General features: G+C 37.1%; 1 protein-coding gene across 2 annotated transcripts; it reads left to right on the top strand.

The window, feature by feature from the left end:
• The first annotated feature begins 1,109 nt into the window (after positions 1–1,109).
• On the top strand, positions 1,110–25,656 carry LOC111575252 (sodium- and chloride-dependent GABA transporter 2-like). Of its 2 annotated transcripts, XM_023280261.3 has the most exons (16): positions 1,352–1,370; positions 7,003–7,192; positions 13,078–13,268; positions 14,115–14,249; positions 15,731–15,871; positions 17,081–17,168; positions 17,268–17,400; positions 19,256–19,390; positions 19,818–19,921; positions 20,263–20,387; positions 20,584–20,696; positions 21,729–21,866; positions 21,959–22,061; positions 22,156–22,256; positions 22,760–22,930; positions 23,017–25,656. In XM_023280261.3, exons 3-16 carry the CDS (start codon positions 13,082–13,084, stop codon positions 23,128–23,130), a joined length of 1,788 nt encoding a protein of 595 aa, XP_023136029.1. In that variant the 5' UTR covers positions 1,352–1,370; positions 7,003–7,192; positions 13,078–13,081; the 3' UTR covers positions 23,131–25,656. The 2 variants fall into 2 exon arrangements, with proteins under 2 accessions (XP_023136028.1, XP_023136029.1); XM_023280260.3 differs by lacking the exon at positions 7,003–7,192 and having other exon boundaries at positions 1,110–1,370.
• Positions 25,657–26,320: the final 664 nt, after the last annotated feature.

Raw genomic sequence — 26,320 nt, 5'->3', positions numbered from 1 at the left:
AAACTGAGGGACAGTCTGGTGTCTGTCTCCATGGATCAGGCATGAAAAACCAAAAACTGTCTTGTGAATGTTCAATCAGATCCCAATATAAATGGGTTAAAACCCTGTGCTCTTTGTAGTGTTCCTCGAGTCATTTCTGGGGAAGTTTTTGAAGTGTAGCGGGTCGTATCGTCCTGTTGGAGGAGGCTGCTGTCTTTCGTGGGTGCCTTTGCCGTGGGAATGTGTGTTCAGGTGGGTGGGACATGTCAAAGTAATATCCACATGAGCCTAAGATTTGCCAGCAGAGCATTGCACTGTAACAGGAGTCACTTTTTATACTTCACCTGCTAGTGATTTAAAGGTTGTAACACTTGTAATACTTTAAATAATAAGGTCAAGACCTTATAATAACAATTTAAAGAGAAAGCCCACAACTTTGAGCAAGTTCTTGGAAGAAAAAAATAATTATTTTTTTCAGTTTTGCTTATGTAACACTTGGACCTGCACACAAATATGACTGACGAGAAAGATAACATCACGTATTATCACGCTGATATCAGTTAGTAAAGCAAAACAGAATCCATCATGCAACAAATTATAGCACAAACATTTTTGTCCGTCAGACAACAGAGGGAGAGGGAGAGAGGAAAAAGGAGGTCAGGTGGAGGCTGAGGCGGGGATGGAGGTGGAGACCCTGACACAACCTCCTCCTTAAAAGACACAAAGAGCTTTTGTTGCCAAGTAACATCCCACTATTTTGACTTTGCTTTTTAAACATGTGACCATGTTTCTTAGCTGCACATGTCTTCAGCTTTCAGTGTGTAAAGAAAAACACTTCGAGGAGCTCCGTTTTTCTTGCTTGCACATGCATGCACAATGAGAAATTACCTGTTTGACTGAAAGTCTAGGATCATTGGATGGTGTGAGCAACCTATAAAAAACACATTTAGCTTTGATCTCAGCTTGTGGCCAGAAGAGAAATAGTTATTGCCTGTCACATTGCAATCAAAAGGTTCTTGAGAGAAGTCAAAATGAAAACAACACCCTATAATTATAAAATAGCCTTAGAAAATATGTAAATTATGTGCGGCTGAGTTGAGAGCAGTTTCGTGTTGATAGCTCAGGAGACAGCTGTGTTTCTTTGAACGCACATGAGCCGGCACAGTGCTTTGAAAGAGGCTGTCAAAGATAAGAGATTAACAAATGGGAGAATGATTTGTTCAACCTACACCTAGTGTACTTAATGCCCTGCTCCTCTGTCGGAGATACACAGCTGGTGTACACAGCGTCCATCAGTTTTGAAGCAACGAGTGTCTCAAAATGGAAGAATATAAAACAAATGTAGAAAGACAACCACAAGAAAATCAAGAAACTTCAAAAGACGACAAATGGTGAGTATGCATCAGGTCTGATTCCTCTTTCTATTTGTCAAGAACCGTGTGTCGAAGTTTTTTAAACTGAACAACCTTGTGTAGCTTAACAACAGTCTGTGATTGATTTTCATTTAGTTACATAAAGGTATAATCTGCAGACATTGGTAAATCGGTGCAGAGACTATGCACTTTATTTCATATTACAGAAGCAACTGTACTTCTTCAAATTTCAAGGTCAGTTTTGTCCGAACATTTACAGCAGTGTCAAAGTGGATTATGCAATTCAGCGCGAGCATTTATTAAACAGCGCATAACATAATCTCAAAGTCCATTTACCGAGTGATGCCAGAGGGTTTATGCGTTTCTCATGGTTATTAGAGAGATAACTCAGCAGCGTGTCATATAAACGAAACCTCTGCACTTTGAAACTATATGACATCAGATGAGCAAAGCACCTTTCACACAGAGCTCCTAAAACAGTGAGGAAGCAGACCTTGAGTTGAGATTACCTCATGAAATGGTCTATGAAAGGTTTACAATGCAAGTTTAAAACATATATAAACATGGGAGAGCAAACGGACAACAAATTGTAATGAATGTTGACCCAGTTTTTAAATTTTGGCCACCTCTGTGATTGAGTTAGACGTCCCTGCTCTAAAGCTTACTCATGTACAATGTATGGAGTTTGATATTGTTACTCCCATTTCATGCAATAAACAGATCTGGCAGAACAAGATTTTGGGTGTTTGTGCAGAGTCACTGTGTTGCCCCTCTTATGACCGTGTGCACTATACATTCAATAAAGTAACCTTCAAGAGATGGCAAATTTACCAAAATGAAACCTCCCTGAAAAGGAATAAATGTGTCACCTTGCAGGAAAACATTTGCTCTATGACTCTGTGCAGTTTAATATGAGTAACTTTACAGGGATCTCTTTGACAACGGAAGTCTGTGCCCTGTGAGTTTTTCAGAACCAAAGAACGATCGGTGAGATAAAGTGGCATCATGACTTTTCTGCTGCTGGGACTGACCAGTTGACAGCTGTGGAACTAAATATTTGACTCTGCTGATGTTTTTGTAATTGTTTGGGTTTAAGGGCAGCTGAGAACAGAGCATATTTTCCTTTGTAAAGCTATATATGACTCAAAACTTTAATGCAGAAACCAATTTCCATGTCAGTAGCAAATGAAATGGTATGCAACTGATGCTGCAAAACAGAATGCCAAATTTTACAAACAATGCTGGAAATGAAAACGAGAGTAAATGAATAAACCTGCTTGATGTGAGGAACATGCGTTCAAATACAAGAATAAGTAAACCATTTCTGTTAGCCACAAAATAGTTTTACTGATAGAAGGGCACAGCTGGTGACCTGAGCTGATCTGTTCTCTGTCTCCCTCTGAGTCAGTCTCTTTCCCAATACAGACGCCCTGCAGTCCAGCATCCTCAGCCCTCTGCCACAGCTTTACACTCAACACAGAAGAGTTCAGCATGTTACCTCAAATGCCACAAAACAATAACAGACAAGCAATATCAACAATATCAGACAAAAAAAAAAATCACAACAGTCCAATGCTCTGGTGACTCTGTTCCTTTTATTGTTTTTTTTTTCTTTTTTCTTTTTCTTTTTGAGTTAATTTTACGGGTAATAAAGAGCATTGGTTTGTGACTAGTATTGGCTTAATTTCAGCATCCATGTCCTCCTATGGCTGAAATGACTGTTATGAACATTTAGCACCAAAGCTTTTCACAGAATTACTACAAGGTACTACATATTTAGAGCACTATGTAACCAGCAAAAGGTGTATTAACAAAAATGTACAGTTTGCAAAAAGTTTGCATATATCCTGTGTGCAAGAAAAACGTGTTTATTTTTTTTAATCATATCTTGTATAATCTTGTAGTTGTATAGTTTAGTGTGTGTAAGGTTGTATAATATGTTCTCCCTCCGCTTCCTTGCACTTTCTCAACACCATGCTGGCATTCTTTGATTATGTGTTAAAGGTCTGTTGTTTTACACAAACTTCAGTTAGTACTTGTTGTCTTAAGGTCTTCGTCTGATAAACCACTGTGATTTTACTTTCTGCACTATTTCCCCCCAAAACATTTTGCAACTGATTTGTTGAAAGAATAATGTTAAATATTTCACTATAACAATAATATGGTTTGTCAGTGTGTACAAAGGCTGTGTAGAAGCAACAAAAAAAGATTAACAAAGTGAAGGTTGTATTCGCTTCAGATTTGATCACCACCTTATTCCCTGGTGAGTGCTGCTTGTAAAATTTAGCATTGCTTTGTGGCACTGAATCAGAGCATTGTCAATAACAACTTGTTCTGGTGTTGTTGTTCTCTACTGCAATAAACTCCAACTTCAGATAACAGCAGTGAGTGATGTAGCCTACCAACAGAAGAAGGCACTCAAGCCTCAGATATCCGACCAAGAGTCTGAGTCTACTATTACACAACTAGTTAGTAACTTCCATCCATCATCTACACGCTGCTTAATCCTGATTAGGGTCGTGGGGGAGCTGGAGTCTATCCCAGCTGACTTAGGGTGAAGGCAGGACAGGTCACCAGTCTACCACAGGGCCACACATACAGACAAACAGTCACACTCACATTCACACGTACGGACAATTTAGAATCACCAGTTAACATCAGCATGTTTTTACACTGTAGGAGGAAGCTGGAGTACCCGGAGAAAACCCACGCATGCACAGGGAGAACATGTAAACTCCATGCAGAAAAATCCCAGGCCCCAGCCGTGGCTCTTTGAGCTGTGAGGCCACAGTGCTAACCACTGACCCACTGTGCAGCCCTAGTTAGTACCTGGGTTAAACTAACTTTGGAAAACAAAGGCATCGCTCTGACTGTTCTGTGTTATTCAGCACAGTGCAGCAGAACATAAATAGAAAATATACAAATATTATTTCAATAAATTTCCCTTTTGTTTAAAATATAAGGCACAATCACTTTTCCAAAACAGGCTAGGAAAAAATGGTATAAACTAAAATGTGGGGTTTGAGAACATTAAAGTTGTGATCTCACTAAAAATGTTGGGAATTTATGCAGTGGAATGATGTTTGTCATTCAGTTTGCACTGGGATAAAACATAAAACTACTTCTTCTGTAGTCAACAAATGGAAACATCAACCAAAATTGAACTAACCTGTTACTGCCCAACATGAAGCCATTTCAGATGTAACCTTTTGTAACTGTCAGCTGTCCCACTATCTATTTCCCTACCAGAGAGCATTAAAATAGACCCAAATGTGTTTTGTGGACTTTGAGAAGGCCTATGTCTGTATCCCCCAAAGAACCTTGAAGAGGGTACTGCAGAAGTACAAGGAACCGGGGCCATTGATGGCTTATTCACAAAGTCAAACACTTTTCCAGAGGCTCCTTATCTCCAGTCCTGTTTGTGATAACCATGGAGACGGTCTCAAGATGCAACCAGGATGAGGAGGGTGTCCGGTTAGAAAACCTCAGAATTGTCTCTCCTTCTTGTTCATCATGTGCTTCTGTTGGCTTTATCAAACAATGACTTTCAGTGCAAACTGGGGTGGTTTGCAGCTGAGTGTGAAGTGAAAGGGATGAGAGTCAGCTCCATCATTCCTAAGTGAAGAAGTTTAGGTATTTTGGGATCTAGTTCACAATTGATGTGAGGTGGAAAGACGGATTTGTGCAGCATCAGCATTACTGTGGACACTGTATATGACCATGGTCGTAAAGCAGGAAGTGAGCTGGAAAGAAAAGCTCGTCATGAGCTCCAGTTAGTGACTGAAACAATGAGATCATGAAAGATGCAGGCAGCCAAAATGAGTTTTCTGTGTATAGGCCGAAGAACTTGGACATTTGGCAAGAGATCAGATTTGCTCCTTCCTGTAACCAGCCATTGATTATGTTTCTTACATATGGGTGCTTTCCTATGGAGGTTTTTCAGGCACATCTAACCGGGAGAAGATCCCAGGGTAGACTTTAAGCTCACGGCAGGATTACATATCTCATCTGTCTGTTAATGCCTTTTGCTCCCAAGAGGAACTGAGGAACTGCAAAGCACTGCTGTTAAGAGGGATGTCTGGAATGCCCTGCTTGCCTCCCACCATGACCTTCCCCCAGATAAATTGAGGAACATGGATGGATGAGTAGTTATGATCAACCAAGTCACTAATTAAAGTTTACTTTACCAGTGCAAAGCGTGCAACCTTCATGTTGCTAATTTGTTTCATGTCTTTGGTTTTATGGCAACAGCTGGAGGCGATGCAACAGCATTGTGTTAGCATCTCCCATTCTAGTGATACTCCACAATTTTTAGATATTTCAGAACTCAGAGCAGTGGGTCACATATAGCCTAACTTGAAAATGTTCCCTACAACACAGTAAGTAAAACATAGAATAAAATATCAATGTAAAGATTATTCAGAGAGTCAGGGCTTGACCCATTGCTTTGTATGCAGGCATTTTTCATTTTCACTTCACTCTTTGGTTTCGAAACTTGACAAAGCATTATATTAGATAGTGGTTGTTATGATACAGTCCAAATCAGAGAACTATGTAAAGGACATGGTTTGGATCCAAAAGGGGAGATGAGAGTGAAACACCCATGTTGCAATCTATGGCTGCAATGGCTACAGACTACAAAAAAGATTAAAATAGAATCCGGACTATATAATAACTGTGGCAGATAACTCATCAGTGAAAAAATTGTCCTGTGGCAATTTAATATCACACAAAAACAGTGTTTGGCACCTATTGGAAAATTATCATCCAGAAGGTCAAAGAAAGTGTAGCATTCAGTGTTCTAGTCACTAAAGACATGAAATGAAGAAAGCTTTTTTTATTTTCAAAAAGCTGGTAATTTACACTAGAAAATTTCTTGACTTATCCCCTGACTTATACTTTTCAATAACCTTTTTCATGGAGTTGCTTGGAGTGTTCTTTTGTCTTTGTGGTGTAGTTATAACCAGGAGTACTGATTTACCAGCGACCGGACCTTACAGATACAAGTGTCTTTATACTCCAATCACTTGAGACACTTTCACTGTTCTCACATGATCTCCATTTCATTAATTGTGCAACTTCTAACACCGACTGGCTGCAACTGCATGAATTAAGCGAACCACTTTAAATAGGGGTTCAATACTTAGACTTACAATGACTTTGACATTTTGAATTATTTGACATTATTTTCTGAAATCCTTTTTTAATTTTGATGTGGAAGAGTCTTTTTTTGTTATATATTCTGGTCAAAAAAGTCTAATTAATTTGACCATGATTCAATGCTAAACAATAATAAATATGGAAACCTTCCAAGGGAGGATGAATATTTTTTGTAGGCACTGTAGCTGGTGTGTCTGAGAAACCAAGAAGAATTATCTCCAAACTCAAAATACTGGTGCACTTTACATCCAGCAATATTCTTGTTAACCTTATGGCGGCGCTGCGGAAAAGTCAGATAATAAGTCTGTTGCATTTATTCAGTCTGGAGTGGAGGTACCTATAGAGCCATACAACTAGGCTGGCTAATGTGCAAATCCCCTTCTGCTCGCTTTACTGTAAGACCATGTGGCCTGGTGGAACAGTCTCCGCCTTAAGTTGCTCATTCAGAAACACTCCAACCCCTCCTCTCTGTGCTCTCTCTCATTGTCAGACCGCTCAAACACAGCTCTCTCAAAATTCCACTCATGGACTCATTCATGGTCAGAGCTGCGAATGGCACTAGTGCTGGTGTGACTGGTCCATCTAGACTTGTATTTTACCCAAACGGCACCAGATGAATAGACTGGAATGGAAGCGTAACACAGAACAACAGACCATTGACGTGAGGCTGTCTTTCTAAGGTACTCTTCCCTTTCCCTCAATGTCACAGGACGTTTACTTTTCTGCTTGTTCCTGTATGAATTTCTTTGTCTGAACTGTGAGTGGAATTGTGTGTGGTTTGAAATTCCTTATCAGAAAACATGTGCTATCTTTGCAGTTCAAAGACAAATGGGTTTTTATTGCTGGTCTAACGCTTGCCGCTTGTTGCTGTATTATCTAGGCCAAAGGTTACCGGCTACACTGCAGTGAGAGCAGCTATTTCCCTTGTTTAGTGTAACACCTCAGGCTGCTCTGTGAGCACAGCTGCAAAAAGCTAGCATTTTAGAACAAAAACATTCCTCTTGTACAAATATTTGAGCAATTACTGTTATGCAACTGGATAATAGTAATAAACTCTTTTTAGAGAGTTACTTAGACAAAACTGGATACATAATTTAATAATTGTAATAAATGTAATAAAAACCAGCAGTTTATGTGGATTTACAGCAGAACAACAAAATGCAGTTAGTAAGCATTAGTTGGGTTGTAAAATGGTGGGATAATCAAAACATTCATCCATCTGTTTTGTTGTGCTGAAGCAATCAAAGCAGAAAGAGGAAAATATTTTCCATTGAGCCCACGCCTCCCTGCCAGTAGTGGGCTGAGGTTAAAAAAAGGAACATACCCTGCAGATGGGACCAATAACAATTCTTTCCACTGCCAAGTTTCTCAAAGTTTGGTCACCTGTAGAGTAAAAAATATTAGCAGAGATATTTTTGTTAAACCACCAAAGGTTGTTGTCAGCAGTCGTTCTTGGCACTCACGTGTAAATATTGTTTGTGCACATTCAACTTGTTATTTTCCAAGAAGGCCCTAAAGGATTTTTGATGAGAATTTATGTCAGCACAGATAACAAACAGGTACAGCCATGCAAGGCACCTTTTCCCTTCATTACCTAATCATCCAAGGAATTACGTTTCCTATGAAACTAATTTGAGATATCGGCAACTGTTCTACTAGCTTCTACCAGGCAAAACATTTTCTGGCATAGGCTAGTAGAACAGCTATCCATGTTGGGTGCTGTGGTTTTCTGTATGGTTAATCTGAAATTATCTACAAAATGTATGGCTACAGGTTGGTCAGAATTTTATTTGAAAATGTCATGTTCAAAAATCTAAAGAACTAAAGGCTTTCCCATCAGCCACAACTGCAATTTCTGTTTAAGGCTAACTAGCAAGAACACACTAAACTAAGGTGGTGAAGGTAGACGTAAACCTGCTAAAAATCAGCATGTTAACATGTCACTGTGAGCATATTAGCTAACCTTTGCCCTAAGTGCAGCCTCAGAGCATCTAGCATATCTGCAGACTCGTGATCTTACATTGAACTCTGGCATATAGAGTAGGGTGCATTAACTGCCACTGGGCATTTGGACAACACTACAAAACGGAGTACACAACATTTGTGTGTCTGTAAAGATGGGCAGTCCAGCCTTCACACTAAGACTTTGCCTATTGATAAAAAGCACAGCACCTAATGAAAAGGCTGGATTAGGGAGATTCATTCAGCTATCCTCGCTGCACACATACCCCGTGGTTTCCTAGATGCTGTGTAGTTAATGACAGATGCATTCTAACACAAGTGTTGTTGCTGTGCAGGAAAATACTTAGGATGAATTTATTCTTTTGGTTCCAAAATAATGTTAATTTAGGGTTTGTGTCACCTGTTTGTTTAACCCTGATATTGCACCATCATTACAAAATATGTTGCTTGCTCAGTATGTACACCATTTAACTTTTTTCTTTTCCAGAATGGCTTTGATATTGTTGACCCATTACAAATTGTTATTCTTTTGACAAATATTACAAATTATTGATTAAAAACTTAAGGACACAAAGTGTAACACAGGATAATGTGTTCTAAAGACGCAATTTTAATTGCTTGCTGTCAGTCTGCCATTGGGCGTTTGAATGTGAGCCAGATGCTTCCCAACCAGTTAATCGTGTTTGTGCCCGTCACCTCTGACTTATCAGAAGACAGTTCAACAACGTCTGAAATGTGAAAAACATTTGGATTGCCAGTTGTCTGCGGCTACAGTTGTGTCTCCTTCTGCTCGAGTGTTCTTGAGATGTTGAACAGGTCCAAGGTCACTGATGTGTGTATGAATCTGTTAATGGTCTTTCTTTCAGTACAAATATCAATAACTGAGATTGTGAGTGACTATATTCCTCCTACGTTGAGCAGCTCTGTCCCAAAAGACTTTGTCTTTCAGTGACAGCGTTTGTCAGACATAAAAGTGAACACATGATAAACATAACAGCTTTGCTCTGCCTTACAGCAGTTGTGTAGCCTTTTTGAACCTAACACCAAGGAGAGAAATTTCTCTAGCAAACACAAACAGAGGAGACTACTATGTAGACACCAACCTTGACAGGCATCGTCACATTGAAATCCCAGTGAAATGTCTTTCAGAAAGACATTGCAATCTCTAAAGTTCTGGAGTGACTGAAAGAGGTGAGCAGCAAAAAGCAGTCTTCCAGATGGGGCTCAGCATTTAATATAAATCTAATTTGAATCTCAGTATATCCAAGGGCAGTATACAAGCTATAGTGTTTCACAGTATACTGTTATCAATAAAGTATTTAGTACTACCGAGCTTTCCCAGCATACAAATCATATCATCCGGTCATAAGGGCACCTGCTTATATGATGACCACATCAGCATTTTGATATATTTTTTCAGCAGAAAAAACAATTAAAAATGAGCATTCCTATTAAAATCATGATACGTGAAACATCTGTCAAAACAATTGCAAAAGGTGTCCAAACTGTGTAGTACAACCACATACACAGGCAAGTATGAAACACATTTATGAAAATGCCAAGTAATTGTACGGTGAACATGTATGAGTGTCAGAGGAGTTTTGAATGAGACTGCTTTAGTTTTAAAAAGGTGCATATGAGAAAATAGAACTTAAGCTTACATTTGTCGAGCAAAGACACTTCCTCATGTGGACCAACAAGACTTCCATTCAGGTTAGACTCCCTAAGCAAACAAGAAAAATATATTTTCAGTTGTGAAAACCTGCCTACACACTGAGTACTATTGACTGTTGACAATAGCCTTAGTCTCTTTAAATTTCTAAAACACTGCATATGTATCTAGTCATGCTTTGTAAGACCCTTGACTTTGGCAAATGTGCTGTTCTTACTTGTAGTGCACCATTTTACACATGCTGACATGCTAATGTGATAAAATCCTAACAGTGGAATCTCATAGGGAATAAACACTAACCATGTGTGTTACTGAAACATAGTGCAGGTCAAAGACTAAACAAGACAATGGTAGAAATATATATTCAGATCACATTGTTGACTTGAATTTGTTACATTTGCACTAAAATATGTCAGTATTTTAGAAACACATCAGACTAACTACTATAAATAATTCCTTCTGATTCTAGAGGCCACGTGATGCTAAACTGTATGCACTTGATATGTAGGCTAGTGCATATCCAAGAGAAACATATTGAACATGTCCAGTTCCACCTCATCTCTGACAGGATTATTATTTGCAAAAGTAGATCCATTTAGACAATTCCATTAATTCCTTTGATGTTAGACTTTAATGATGTGTTCTCCAGAACTTCACAAAAAACTCCCCCAGGTTACTGTTAGCTTTCTGCAGATATATCGTCCCAATGAACATGCCAGCTGATATGAACAACTTGCAGAGCAGAAATCCAGACTTGATTTACAGCATTTGGAATCAGTGTCACCACTGTACTTTTTAATCACGATTGTGGAATCCATATACTTACTTATATATGTTCTGCATTTTTTTTGTTTTGTTTTTTAAATTACTATCTGCAAATGTATCTTTGTATATATGTTGTTTTATATCATAAATATCCATATTGGTACTAGTCTCAAAAACACAACTTTGATGATTATCTAGTGCTTTGTACTCTAGTTCCTAAATGCCAGTCTCTGGTGTGAATAAGTCTGATTTTCATACTTGTCCTGTCAGTCAACTAACTTGATGATCACTAAAATCGTTTTGGACAATTGTTTTCAGCATCTCAAGATTTGAAGCTGTTACAACCCCGGCTCGGGGGGGAAGGGAAGCAACATAAACAGTTGTTGGTGGTAAAAATCAAATTATTTATTACAGAAAAGGTTGAACAGAAATGTGCACGTTACTATACAAACTGAGGCAAAACTAAGGAAGAGGGCTGGTGGATGCTGCTCAAATCAAAGAAAATAGCAAAAAGAGTTCTCATAAGGAGAACTTAACACTACCATCGCGGTGGACAAAAGAAAAACGGAACAAAAAAAACTCACTAAATGGGAACTGACAAAACAAAACTTACACAGGAGTCAGCACCCCTAATCCTGGTGAAACCTATACAAAAGGAACTACCTGGAATGAAATGAGGCTGTATCAGTTTTTGATTCTAACCCTCACCCAATTCCTATCACACAGACAATCTTGCCTCGACCACACACGAACACAGAATGGCACGCTGAAAGTCAGCCGCGCCGTTCAGTTGAACTGACAACTCTTTTAAAGGAGGTGGCAGTTTTCGGTTGGTCAGCCTGGGGATCGCCGCACCAATCACTGGGCTCCTGGTCGCAGCCACGCCTCTGCTGTCACGGTCCAACCAGGGAGTGGGGATCACACAGCCCTATTTGCATACTCACAACATTTGGTTAAAACACACACACACGGGGTAGGAGGCGCTGGCCGTAACAGAAGCTTTTTAACCGTAATGTAATAGCACATATTTTCCAGTCTATTTACTTCACTCCCACATCAAATTGAAGGCAGGAACACAAAAGCAACATTGATAAAAAGACTCACCCTCATGCCAAGCTGCAGTGACCCTCTGTTGACCTAATGCAGCAAGACTGCTGGCATTGTGTGGATAATGGATATTAATATACAATTATTAATGATCTCATTATTTCTGCTGTGGTTTATGATTATGTTGGTATGTTTTTTTTTTTTTACATGGGACCGATAAGCAACAAGAAAATTGACCTCATAGTTAGAATTTAGAGAATAAAATCCATTCATAATTATATACATGTTAAGTCCACCTCTCTTTCCCTCCAAAGGACATGAGGACAACTCAATTCAAATTTCCAACTCAAACTTTTATTTTCCTTTTAGTTGGTTGGTCATGATATTTCAATAGGTTGTAAACCTTTAAAGACAGAAACAAATTTCACACCATCAAACACAGAACCAAAAAGTTGACATATTACCCACTTAACCATTTAAATGAATCAATCACTTAAACCTTTTTAAAGCAAATAAAGAATAACCAACATTTTAGTAAAGTTTAGTAAAGTTTTAACATTTAACAGAACATATATATTTTCTATATTTTTACTTTACTTAAAATCAAAATGAAACATCTTAATTGAAACTCATTTGACATAAAAATGGAGTAAATGCTGCAGGCTTTTATTAACCAATCACACAGTGAGCAGTTAACATAAACTTGGCCATATCAAGAAACACCTCAAACCACCAGAAAAGCAGATAAACATTTCACCAACCATTGGTGTCTTTGGACTGAATCCATGAGTGGACTTGGATCTTCTTTGTTCTTTCCTCATGTCTTTCTCTTCTGAAGATTGTTTGGCTGACTGACTGAGCTTCCGCCAGTCCTTCCCAGGTGCTTTCAATCAGTGATCACTGATCAGGTGTCAAGCACCTCTTTGCTGCTGCCGGTGCATTCTGGGAAGTGTAGTATTTAGTTCCACTTCCTGAGATTCAGCTCAACAATACATGAATAACACATCGCTGTTGATAGCCAGATGGTCTATGAATACCACAGTCAGTGCCTCCCAAATTATCTTATCTGATCAGAAATGTTAAACTTACTACAAGAATTTTGCTATCTTCTCTTTACAGCATAATGGATAAGCCCTATGGTACAGATGTCAAGTTCAGGCTGAGCACAAGCACAGATCACCCTGCGCCAAGCACCCACCCCAGAGGACAGTGGTCCAGCAAACTGGAATTCCTCTTGGCTGTTGCAGGACAAATCATAGGTTTAGGAAATGTGTGGCGGTTTCCTTACCTTTGCTACAAAAATGGAGGAGGTGAGTTCGTCACGGTTAAAGAAAATAAACATTATTTTCCTCATAAGCGCAGAACAACTCTGTGGCAGCACTTGTTGGCAATAAGAAATAAATATTCAATTTAGATTATTTTTTTTTAAATCACAATAACATCTGTCTATGTATTATCAGCAGTTCAGAAAAACTATGTAAATATTACCTTTACTTACATGGCTACAGTGTTTACCTATGTATCCTTGGTTTAGGAGTAACTACCCCCAGGCTAAAGATATTGTGATTATGATTCAATTTCATAATTACAAGAAAAGACTTCAAAAATCATTATGCTGTTTTTGCAATGTGCTTCTGCATATTCACAATGCACTAATGTGCAGCATTACATAGTTTGGTATGAAATTTAAAAACCTGGTCTTGTTGTACAGTGGCCAAGAGAGTTCAGCAGATTGGAATTTACACCACTAGCAAACAGACACAACACAGGCACATGAATTTAAAAAAATCTTTTGTAATATTAGTTACACATTTAGGATTTTAAAAACAACATTTAGGGGGAAAATGCAGTTGAGCACAAATTAAGAAATGTTCATGCATAAATGGCATAAAGAAATGCATTGCAAACCACACAAAAGCTACAAGGTGAACACAACAATGCAATGAAGTTATAAACAATCTGCTGAACTGACGTTGGAAAAAGAGCCAACAATAGTTGTTGTAGTTTTCTTAATGCATCATTCCAATATTATATAAAGAAGAAATGCAATGTTCACAAACTTTTACACACGAACTAGTTCAGAGTGATGCGTCTAGATTTATTAAAGTGTTTAACCCACAACCAGCTTATGTGATGTAACTTCTAACTGTCCTCAGGGGTTTTCTTCATCCCTTATTTACTCTTCCTCTTCACCTGCGGCATTCCCTTGTTTCTGCTGGAGACGTCTCTTGGCCAGTACACTAAACAAGGAAGCATTACCTGCTGGAAGAAAATTTGTCCCCTATTTGAAGGTAAAGATCTAGATTTACTATCAGTGTGAAATGCAAATCTATCAGTGAATTCAATCATAAAAGGTGGAAAACAAAAATATTTTAAAATGGAACATGACACTGTCCTCAATAGGACGATCAGTGATCTAAAACTTAATAAGTCTTACCACCAACTTAGGATGGGAACTTGCTACTAATCTGAAACTGATTGATATGATGTTGTTACATTCAAGTTAAATATTTTCTTGTGTTAGAAAGGTTTTACTTAACAGTTCATCAGGCAGTTAAACAGTCCTAGCTTTTGAGTCATCAGTTATACATTACAAAACACACCTATAAGCTGATGACAGATAATATATGTGAATATGTATGCTCAATGTGTATGACAAAGTTGGGGCTTTGGGTCTAAAAAAAAAAACTCCCCCAAAATATGAGTTTCAAACTTGTAGGAATGCTTTATAGTTTCAATTGTATCCGTTGTTGATGATAAACATGCAAAATTTATGTATTTTTCTATAGCTGTGACTTTACAGACAAGATTTTTACATGCGTATATGTATGTTGTATTGTAATGTGATGTCATAAATCATTTGCGAGCCGATATACCTCATGAAGTTTCAGATGCAAATACTTGCAAAGCCATGTGGCAATTGAGTTCTCACCCCTTTGCTTCAAATCTTGTCAGGACATGTTGAAAATATTTACCTGTAGAAAGGAGATAAGCACTGAAATTCCTAAAAGAAATATAAATCTTGACAAGCACTGATGTTAGCACAGATTAAATTCCTGCTAAAGTGAACCTCAGCTGAACTCATGTCTCACGCTTGTATTCCACACTAAATTGTTTTTGTTTATAACAAGTCTGCTGCTGAAATTCTTTGGCTGAGAAAAAAAAGTCTTTGTCAAAATGTCAGAGATCGTTTCTTTGACATCAAATACCGTCACTGGTTTAACCCCCAGCCAGGGGACCTTTGTTGCATGCCTTAATTTAATCTTCATTTCTTGTTTTTTCTTGTCTCCTCTGTCTCTGTCTTGTCATCTACTACCAAATAGAGACAAATGAATGAGTTACAAGGATTGGTTTTTAACGTGAAGTCTCAACTACAGTGCTTTTACTTTTTAACAACAGTTAGTTGTTGGGCTGCATCCCTCATTTGTCTGGCAAGATCAAATTTTGATGGCATTTTTAAAAAAATATTGTACTACATTTGAATAATGTTTATTTTGGGACCTTGGGCTTTGAGTAACTGAAGCATTTTCTGCAATATTTGCCTTTATAAAACTTTAAAACTTAATTGTTTACTCTCTTCTAAATTTGTTGGTTTATGTAATTAAACTATATTTTGTGATTTGTGATATTTAAACACAAAAAAGTGTCACCAACAAGGTATCAAAGTGCATATAGTTCATTGCATTAATGTATATGGATGTGATATTTCATATTTCAAGTCTTAAGCCTGGAATTTGAAGACTTTCTGTTTTTTTGTTGTTGTTTATTTCAGGAATGGGTTATGGCAGTCAAGTGGTTGTTTTATACTCCAGCATCTATTATATTATCATATTGGCTTGGGCCTTCCTGTATCTCTTCTCTTGTTTTACCTCTGAACTTCCCTGGGCGAGCTGCAGAAACAGCTGGAACACAGGTATGATCCAGTAAAAGAAGTATAAATACCATCAAAATGCTTGAATATTATGAATGCTATCATGACTGATTGCAATTTGATAAAGTTTAGGGAAATAATTATACTACTGGCTTATTTCCTTGTGTCACATGCTACTTGTATATTCTACAACTCACTAGTGTGTCAGGTTCTCAACTAGGTTAGAAAGCAATCACTATTGCCACAAATCCCTGCATTTGAAGAGTATGTTTTGTGTCTAAACATTTTTTGCTTTAAACAATTTATGTCTTAAGGAGCTTAACATTAAGTATCCTTCACTTAGCTGCAGGTTTTTATATAATTATCAATCTTTATATTAATTATTATTATAAAAATATATTAAAAAACAAAAACAATGTATTTTGATACTGTAACGGAGCATTTTTATTGTGGACAAAGCCTGATAGAAAATTACTATACTATTGGGCCTATATTACTTTTTCCATCAGACACACTGTACTGCCTATTGTACAGGTTAAGCGAGGTAATTGACAAATTTACAGTATTTTTGGTAGACTGTTGGTATTTACTTCTAAATTGTATTAAACTGGACTGTTTATTATTTTGCATGATTTGTATGTTTTCCTGGTCCATGATCATGAATTACGTAACAGAATTTATTTAAAGTTAGTGCTGAGTTCAAGGCTCACCATTGCTCTGCATGCTGTGGTGTTTTCATTACATAACATATTTACAGACTCCCTCCACACACATAAATCACAATAATATGTTTTTCCCCCAACAATACAGTTAAATAGTTTCAATTCTGATTAATGAAAATCACCAAAATAATTCCTCTCTTTAGCAGTTGACTATGGAAACAGCTATCTAGCATTAAACTCAGTGCATATGCCATTCTGTATATTGAACTACAAACATCCAGTTGAAGTTTTTAAGTGGTTTTGAGGTTGACTTTCAATCTCTTGAACAATATTCTACAATCATACAAAAGAAAATGATTACTAACAGTTACTAAATCCATGTAGAATGGTATTTTAATACCTTTGCTGTCATTAATTGAATAGCCGATGCAAAATAATTACAAAGACAGCACAGATTTTTTTTTTAATGACAGCGCAGTTTATATGCCAGCATAAAAAGAAAAATCAGTTCATTCAGGAGTTTGGTAAGAGTTGATAATGTATGCACATTTCCTCAACTGACTTGCTCTAAATATCCTGTTTCTCTTAGATGCTTGTGTGGAGTTTGATCAAAGGCCTGATTATTTTAACATGACCATATCTGAAAATGCAACATCACCAGTGAGAGAGTTTTGGGAGTGAGTAAAAAATATCAACTGCAAGCTAAAGCTTGATGTGGACAACCTGTCAACGTGACAGAAATTGCAAATTTTAACTGATACAACTATGATTAACAGGAGAAGAGTTTTGAATATCACAGGAAGCATCAATGAGTTAGGCAGCATACAGTGGGAGCTGGCGCTGTGTCTTCTGCTGTCCTGGATCATCTGTTACTTTTGTGTCTGGAGAGGAGTAAAGTCTACCGGGAAGGTAGGAAAAAGGCTTAATCATTTTCTAAAGCTGTACACAAAATACCAAGTAACTGTTTAAACATGAGTAAAGTAGTATTATGTTTGGTAAAAAAAAAAAACCATTATATTCTACCTAGTAATTGTACCAAATTATGTTACCCTCATCAATACTCTTAATTAACATTTTAAGAACAGAGTGAACTTGTATGAAGTTTATGGTTCATTGAAATTTGAAGTTCTCTTCCATTTTCTTCTCCTTTTAACCTTGGTTTTGCAACCATGAGGGGTCAGGAATGTGCTAAAATAAATAAAGATTAAAAAAAAGAATCCAGAGCATGCTGTACAACTTTAACACCCTTTTAATCTTGTTTTTGAGCAATAATTGTTGCTATTCTGCCTCTCTTTCTCTCCTCGTCTCTGTACTCAGTGACTCAGTGACAGTTACTGTTTATAGGAAGGGCAAGGCTGAGCTTGTCCAATCCTGACTGAACTTCAACTAACCTTAATGTAATACTAACCTGAAACCCTAAAACCAAGTCTTCCACTTCAAATGGCCTTTAAAATTGTGATTACGATTAAGGTCCTCACAAAAAAGGAAATGTCCTTAAACTAATTCTTCACTTTAAAAACTAATGATTTGTGTAATGGGGTTTTGGTCCTCAGAACGCGACTATGTGTTTATGGGCCCACAACATGAGTAATACAAGTGCGCGCACACACACACACACACACACACACACACACACACACACACACACACACACACACACACACACGCACACAGGAGGGCATGGCACAGGTGTGACTGTATTATACTAGGCAACGCCAATGTTATTATCCATACTGACAATAAAATTTACCAGTAATGAAAACCGTACAGGCAATTTAACACCTGTCCAACAAGCACAACACAAACATACAGAGATGTGATGCTCCCGACAACTTCATACATCAACAAGAAGCCTCCTGTTCACCACTCAACCACGATAGTTTCAAAAGCTATATGATGCTTATCAAGGTAACTTTAGCAAATGATTATTAATAAAACACTGAGCAGTTGCATGACATAAATAATAGGTAATTAATACTATAATACAAGTATTTCTAATAAGGTTAAGAAGCACTGCTAAAGTCTAGTCTCTAATCAGTCCCACAGACTTTTTCCACACTGGATATTTTGGCCTGTCTGTGCAGGAAAAGCACCAGTGTTAACTGAAGACACTGAAACAACTGCATTCCTTCTAGTAGAGCTAGTCCAAAGATGGAGTTGCCCAAAGCTGCAAACAGTGCTAGGAAACAGAAACACTCTTGACGAGTTCATATTAATTGTCATATTAATGTCATATAAATTGCATACATGGGGCCCTGAGATCATAGGAATTACTCCATTTTCATACACTGTACATACTAGTCAGTTTCATGATCTGTTTCTGACTTTTCCTCCATCTTTAGCTGTATTCTGTGTTTAATGTGAATTAGTAAAGGTTTGCATGCTAACATGCTAAGTCAATGTGATGAAAATTAACTGCTGAACACCTGCATGTAGCCATTTTGAGAATGTCTCCATGTAAACAATAGCATTCAGCTAAAAACTCTGCGCTAATGAATACAATGGCACTAAACTCAAAACCAAATTAACAGATACATTTTTTCTTAGTAATTAAAACTCCTTCCCATTTAGGCTTTAGGATAGTGAGTCATGGAGTTCTGTACTTTCACAGACAACAGATCAGCATAAACCAAAAAGTGCAATTCACATTTCATATGTGCTTTCCAAGTGAAATTAAGCAATATTTATTATATTACATGTTATGAACATAATCCAGGTTCCACAATTTTGTCACAAATTAACTCTCCCCATGGTTCTTTCACAGGTGGTTTATTTTACTGCTACATTTCCATATGTGATGTTGGCAGTGTTGCTTGTGCGTGGAGTCACATTGCCTGGGGCTTTAGATGGGATCAAGTTTTACCTCTACCCAGACCCATCCCGCCTCACTGATCCCCAGGCATGTACAGATTTCATTACTTCTCCGTTTAAATGACACGAGGAAGGAACACTGTTTAAAAATCAAAGCCTCTCCATTGAATTGTTGTATTGATGAAGCCAGAAGGAGCTTGATCTTGACTTTCATCATATAATTACATTTTACCCAAGGAAAATGAAGCTAAATGGAGTAATGGACCAAACAAAATTACCGGGAACATTACCGTTCAGGACTTCCAAAAGTCTGGTTACTTATACATGATTTTGAACTGAGTTTTGATTCTTAATGTAACTGCATTTGTAGATGATTTCTTTCCAATGTCACAGCAGTGTAAAACTTTAATAAATGTTCCTTCAAGACTTGCAACAGCAAGCATAACACTGTAAACACTTTTCATATGTAACTTATTGTAGATGGCGGGAAGCAATAACCATTATCTGTCTTGCAGGTGTGGATGGATGCTGGAACACAAATATTTTTTTCCTACGCTATTTGCATTGGGTGTCTAACTGCACTTGGCAGCTATAATAAGTATGACAATAACTGCTACAAGTAAGTTTGACAAAACATCTGCTTCTGTTTTTGTTCAGTTTTTTGGATGTTCTCAGAGCATCAGAGCCTGTCCAGTGCCTAATTTAGGCAAATAATATATTGATAAGTTGTAGTTTATATAAAGGAAAGCCTTTTTTTTAATTACACATAGTTTCTTCCAAAACAGGAAATTATTAGTCATGTCAAAACCCATCTCCTTAGTTTTATGACTTTCATTGTGCTAATAATATGGATTTAAAAAAATGGTTTATGTCACAAGTATGCACGACAAGTGTGAAATTTGAATTAATTTAATACAAAATGGTGTGATATGCTATATAATTTTGTTTGTTTGTTTTTAGGGATTGTCTGTATTTGTGCCTTCTGAACAGTGGAACCAGTTTTGTTGCTGGCTTTGCCATTTTCTCTGCACTTGGATTCATGGCATATGAGCAGAACACAGACATATCAAAAGTGGCAGAAGCAGGTGGGTTTATGAAAGCAAATGTAAATAAATAGTTAAGTACGTGAATTAAAGATGAGTATTTGTATAAATGAGCATTGCCCTTTTGAAAAGTAGATACTGCAAAATATATTGAATGCACAAAGGTCAATTATTTTGATTCAGCAAGCCAAAAAAGTCACCAGACATCCCCTGTGTTTTCTTATTCTCCCATATGCAGGTCCCGGCTTGGCATTTATTGCTTATCCTCGAGCAGTTGCCATGATGCCTGTTCCTCAGCTCTGGGCGATATTCTTTTTCATTATGATCATCCTACTGGGACTAGACAGTGAGGTAGTCAGATTACTTTTTTACACTTACGATGAATGAGAAAAGTAGTTTTGTTTTTCCATTAAAAACTATTTTTAAATTAGGTAATATATTCTTAATGAGCATGAAACAAAATGATGAAATATTTTCATGTGCCTGTTTTTCCACTTCTATGCAACCATCTTATTGAAGTTATAGTTTTAGTCTTAAGGTTCTTCAACCTTAACTATTGATTTAAGGTCTGTGGGTTCATCACAGTTTTAAAGAAAAACAGATTCATTACCTCTGTCCAGAGAGACATTTTCAGTCTGTTATCTGCCTGTGTGTATCCAGATGTTTCAGTAACTGCTCAACAGATTCCACTGGATTTCAGTGGAAAGTTCAGCAACTGGCCAAGGAATGACAAATCACACTGCATGTTGGTGTGGATCAAGATAAGGGGCCAGGATTTTTTTTTTTTTTTTAAAGAATGGCATTTCAACATTTTCATCACCTACTTGGTAATATGACAAAAATCTGTCTCAGGCATTCTCTCATAGTTCTTTAACTTGTTTTTTCACACATATCTTAACAAGCATGATGAAGTGCGTCCTTAGCAACAGCAGGCACCCCCTGCATGAAACTGTGGCCGCTCAGCCAAGCAGCTGCAGTGCACGTCTTCTTTCTATGCGCTGCAGGACTGAGAGGTTCAGGAGGTCATTTGTACCGACCGCAATAAGACTGTACAACTGATCTTGCTAATGTGCACTTTATTACTATTGATAGTGGCTTTTAACCTGTTATTTATCTTTTTACTATTTATCTTTTTTACTGTGTATGGATAAGTCTGAATGTATGTCGCACACTGTGGGCTGCTGGACACCTGAATTTCCCCTCTGGGGATGAATAAAGTTTTTTTATCTTACCTTTATCTTACTAATCTTTATTGTCATTAAAAAAATAATTACAGTAAGATTGCACAGTGTGTACTCTGAGTAGTTACTAAATCCCCACACTTCTAATGTTTGTGCCACATTTAGTATTACTGAGAATGTAACTGTGAGGTCTATTTTTCAGTTTGTGGGTCTGGAAGCTCTTGTGACAGCAATTTCTGACATGAACCCAGCCTTCTTCCACACTGGCCATCGACGTAAACTTCTGCTGCTTGCTATCAGTGTTGGATGTTTTTTCATTGGTCTAGTGATGGTTACACAGGTAAGATCAAATTAAACTGTCACATTGTTCACATTTCCTATTAACTGAAGACTGCAAGACAATGATGAAGTATGCTGCTGTCTCCCACACAGGGTGGACTGTACATCTTCCAGGTGTTTGACTACTACGCCTGTAGTGGGATGACTATACTTCTCTTTGCCGCACTACAGTCTCTGTGCATTGGATGGGTATATGGTGAGTTTATAAACAAGGGAAATTTACTATATATTGCTTCTTTGCATTGAGTAAAAAAAAAAAAGCTAATCTCTGTGTTTCCATCAACTCACAGGTGCAGACCGATTTTATGGAAACATAGAGGACATGATTGGATACAAGCCTTTATCCCTGATTAAGTACTGTTTGAAATATATCACTCCAGTAATCTGTGTGGTGAGTTTCACTGAAAGTTAGCTAAGCCCACCCACTTAGTTAATGTCTTCCGGGAGGTCAAGTTTTCTATTCTTGTACAACACGTGTGCAGCTTGCAAAGATAGCAGCATCGGTCATCAAACAGGAACAAGAAGGCAGATCTGCTGGCTATAATGGCAGTTGTTACTGCAGGATTCTGCCAGCTGTTATTTACTGATGTCAACCATTAACCAAAGCATTACATTAGTTCTGTGAGTTGGTTGAAAAAGTGTTTATATTTTAAGTGGAGAATATTGATGTATCTTTAATATGCACCTGATGGCCACAAACATGAACTCGTACTAAAAGATTGAGGCTAAAACTACATGTCCCAGGACCAAGACCACGTAACCTAACAACGTGTAAAAGATCAAAGTATTCAAATCAGACTATTTAAATCATACTGCAAGTAATTTTGAGACACATTTGTCACATTTCCTACAAGATTTCAACTCTGTAATTATTTTTTCCATAATTCTTTTCAGGGAACATTTATTTTCTCCTTGGTCAAATACACGCCCCTGAAATTCAACAACTCAATTATGTATCCATGGTGGGGTTACGCTCTTGGCTGGTGGTTCACACTCTCCTCAACACTCATGGTTCCTTTCTGGATGGTGTACAACCTGGTCGTCACTCCGGGTACACTGCGACAGGTAACCTATTTGTATATGAACATGGATCCCCCCAAAACCTTTGATTCATGTTTTTTATTATTAAAACAAAAATTCTTCTTTGGTAGAGGATCTCGGTCTTGTGCACTCCGGCTGAAGACCTGCCTTTGACCAAATCAGAGAAGAAAGCTCTTGAACTGCTCGACATGCATTCATCTCTGGACAAGATAGTATCTTTGTGAGAATAGACCAACTAGAGTAAATTCTTGTAACTGGTTGGGTATGTCTGCCAGTCTTACTGAGTTCAACCACAGACATCTGAATAATTCATAAAGAGCCTGAAATTTTTAAGATTATCCAGTAATTCACAAAAATGCAACAGTGAAAGGAACTTCAATTTAAAAATTCAGAAATATTGTCTTTTTCTGCTTTCTTGATAATAACCTGGTGAACGCTCTAATATAATTTGAAATCCCCATGGTTGAGAGTGCTACACTTAAAAATGTATTATATTTTCTGTAGAGTTTGAAACTCATCAGAAATGATTTGATAAAGATAATCTAGGTACAAAGGTTGTCATCATGTGACATTCACTCACTGTGACTGAAAACTAGGCAGTAGGGTTTCAGCTAATTTTCATTACTAATGTATTGTCTTTTTGTTTTTGCTTAATCCATTCATTGTTTAGTTTATAAAATAACAGAAAATAGTGACAAACATCACATCATAGTTTCCAAGATGACATCTGTCTTTTTTCCAAAAACCCAAAGATATTGAATTTACAATAATGCAAAACAGTGAACTACAGAATCTCTCACAGTTAGTAATCAGGAAACTGAGAATAGTTGGAGTTTGCTGCTTGATAAATGACTTAAGTGGACCTTAAACTCTCTTCATGGCCCCATGAATAAGTATCAATACTCAAATTTAAACTGACATTTTATATTTTTATTTTTTTAATTTCTGATCCGTTAAAGATAAAGGTATGAATGTTTTTTTTTTTTTTGCTTATTTTGTTAGTTTCATTTGAACTCAGTGGCCTGTATCATAGGGTAATTTCAATTTAGTCTGGTTCTTCTTGAATTACCTGGCTTATCCAACCCTAACACTGGTCATCTTGAATCACAAAGTTGCTCATGAGCACTCAGATAATTTTGCGTTTCTCAAATGCCAGTGAGCACATGTTCATCTGAGAAAGGCACATTTGTTAACTACAAAACCCTCAGTGTAATGAAATGAGATGAAACGAGAATTATGATAAGTGCTTTTAGTATTTTTTTGTTTGTTTGTTTCTGTCTGGCGATGAACAAACTATTATGAATATATGATACACATAAAAAAAGGTCAAAATCATAGAAATGTATCATGTTCTGTTGCCAAAGTGGGAAGAAGGTGAGAAAAGTAATTAATAACTGACATGTTGTGTCTTATCGAAATGTTGCATTTTTATTCGTTCATTCTCATTAATAGTAAGTTTATTATGGATTAATACTACTTATTTTTTTCTTTGCACTTATCATCACAAAGTCGCCTCATGTCGTTCTGAACTACAGTGATAGAATAAGATGTAAAAGCATTGACACTGTCCAAAATCCCTTCAGGAATTAAAGGTACATTGTGCAGTTAAATGCATATATGACCATCCTTATGCATTCAACATCGTAAACTCTCCTCCGCCTGTTACAAGCAATATTTTAAAATAAGATCTGAAATGGAGACGCTTACTGCCTTATTGTAAACTCATTACTTTTGTACTTGTCATGATCCTGTACGAATGATCACTCAATTTCTTCACTGACCTGATTGGTTGGTTGTCAGCTAATCTCACTGCTAATCTCATTTTGTGGTACAGGCCAACAGTTGTGTATCTGTCTGAAGTACAGCAACAGTAATACACATTTGCCAAATAAGCCATACAGTCACTTTTAGGTCTCTGTGAGTGACATAAATTCAGTTTCCGGCTGACAGTGTGAACTAAAACAAAAAGAGCAGCGACAGAAGGGAGGATGTTGAGCAATAAAGGTTTGATTGAAACTCTGGACAGTGTGAGCACCTTGACCAACCGAGCCAGCAGGCTTTCCAGCACTGAAATGTTTCTGACCTCTCCAGATTACTGAGAAATATGTAAATATTGTGCATCAACTGCTCACTAGGCATGAAACTATCCAGCATTTGCAAAGTCGTGTTTGGTGTTGAATTAAAGGGACTATTCCAGTGACTCGGCAAATCTGTTGGCTTTACCAGTCAGAATAAAAAAAAAAAAGAGTATATCTTTTGACAGTTACATAGATTCTATCGAGAAAATTTTACTGTACTTTTGGTGTGTTTAATTGTAGTTTTGATACTGAATACTCATTTGTCAAGGTTTCAGGTGAAGGTTTTTATCATTTTGTATGATTTTGTATGTCATGGAAATTTGTGGCAAGAGTTTCATGTATACATACGAATGCTGTAATATGACATTTTAAGGATCAATCAGTGAGTTATTTTCTTAAAATGTGTGTGATTTCAGAAATTGTGAGAATTCATGTTTAAATTGACATGGTCAGACTGAACATAATCAGTTGTTAATAGTAAATTCATCATAAACAACCAGTATTTTAGTGTTGTATTAAATTTTTGTGTGATGGGCTGAATAGTGGGATTGATCTCATGATATAAATCTATGCAAACAACTCGCCATTCTTGAAATATGATCCATGAATGAGGCAGTTGGATGTTAATGTGATTAAGTGTTAAATGCTCAAATAAATGGTTTACTCTTGTTATTTGCTCAAATTGATTTGACTTGAATGGGAAGAAAACAGTATTTCATGCTACAATAAGATGACAGTAGTACAACATTAATCATTTGCAAACATCACTTAGCAGTTTATTGTCATTCTATAGTGAAGTTTGACCTCTGTTATTGCTAATAAAATGTTGATAATAAATTCAGAACTGATTTGTTTTGTGAACACTACACAGATCCAAATCCTTTCCTGAGCTGTGTGGCTCACTGTTACTATTAAAAGAATCCTAAGGTGAAAACCTTTGTGTCCTTAAACGCATCAAAACAAGCAGGTTGTAACATAGCTGGAAAAGTAGCAGATAGAGTTTGTCCAGCTGTCATGGAGTCATGAGGATGTTTAGATTTTCTGTTTTGTTTTTCGAGCAATTTAAGGACATCTTGCCTCAGTTGGCCTAATAGCTGAGGTTTAAAGGTCATTCTTGAACTTGGAAAAGGAGGTAAACAATCTCATTACATCATCCAGATTGTAGCTGTTCTGGACCTTTCAACCAGAACAGCTACAATCTGTTCTGGTTGAAAGACGTCACAAGACCTTTGTTTGATTTTAAAACAAAAAGCTTTTAAGATGTGTATTTGAATTGGAATGTCCTTCGGTTCTTGAAAACCCACGATATGCAACTGAAATCGGAACTTTCCACTTC

Source organism: Amphiprion ocellaris, chromosome 5 (genome assembly GCF_022539595.1).
Source record: "Amphiprion ocellaris isolate individual 3 ecotype Okinawa chromosome 5, ASM2253959v1, whole genome shotgun sequence".
NCBI classification, from domain to species: Eukaryota; Metazoa; Chordata; class Actinopteri; family Pomacentridae; genus Amphiprion; species Amphiprion ocellaris.
The sequence above is the reverse complement of the archived record's forward strand: the minus strand, read 5'-3'. Positions and strand labels throughout refer to the sequence as shown.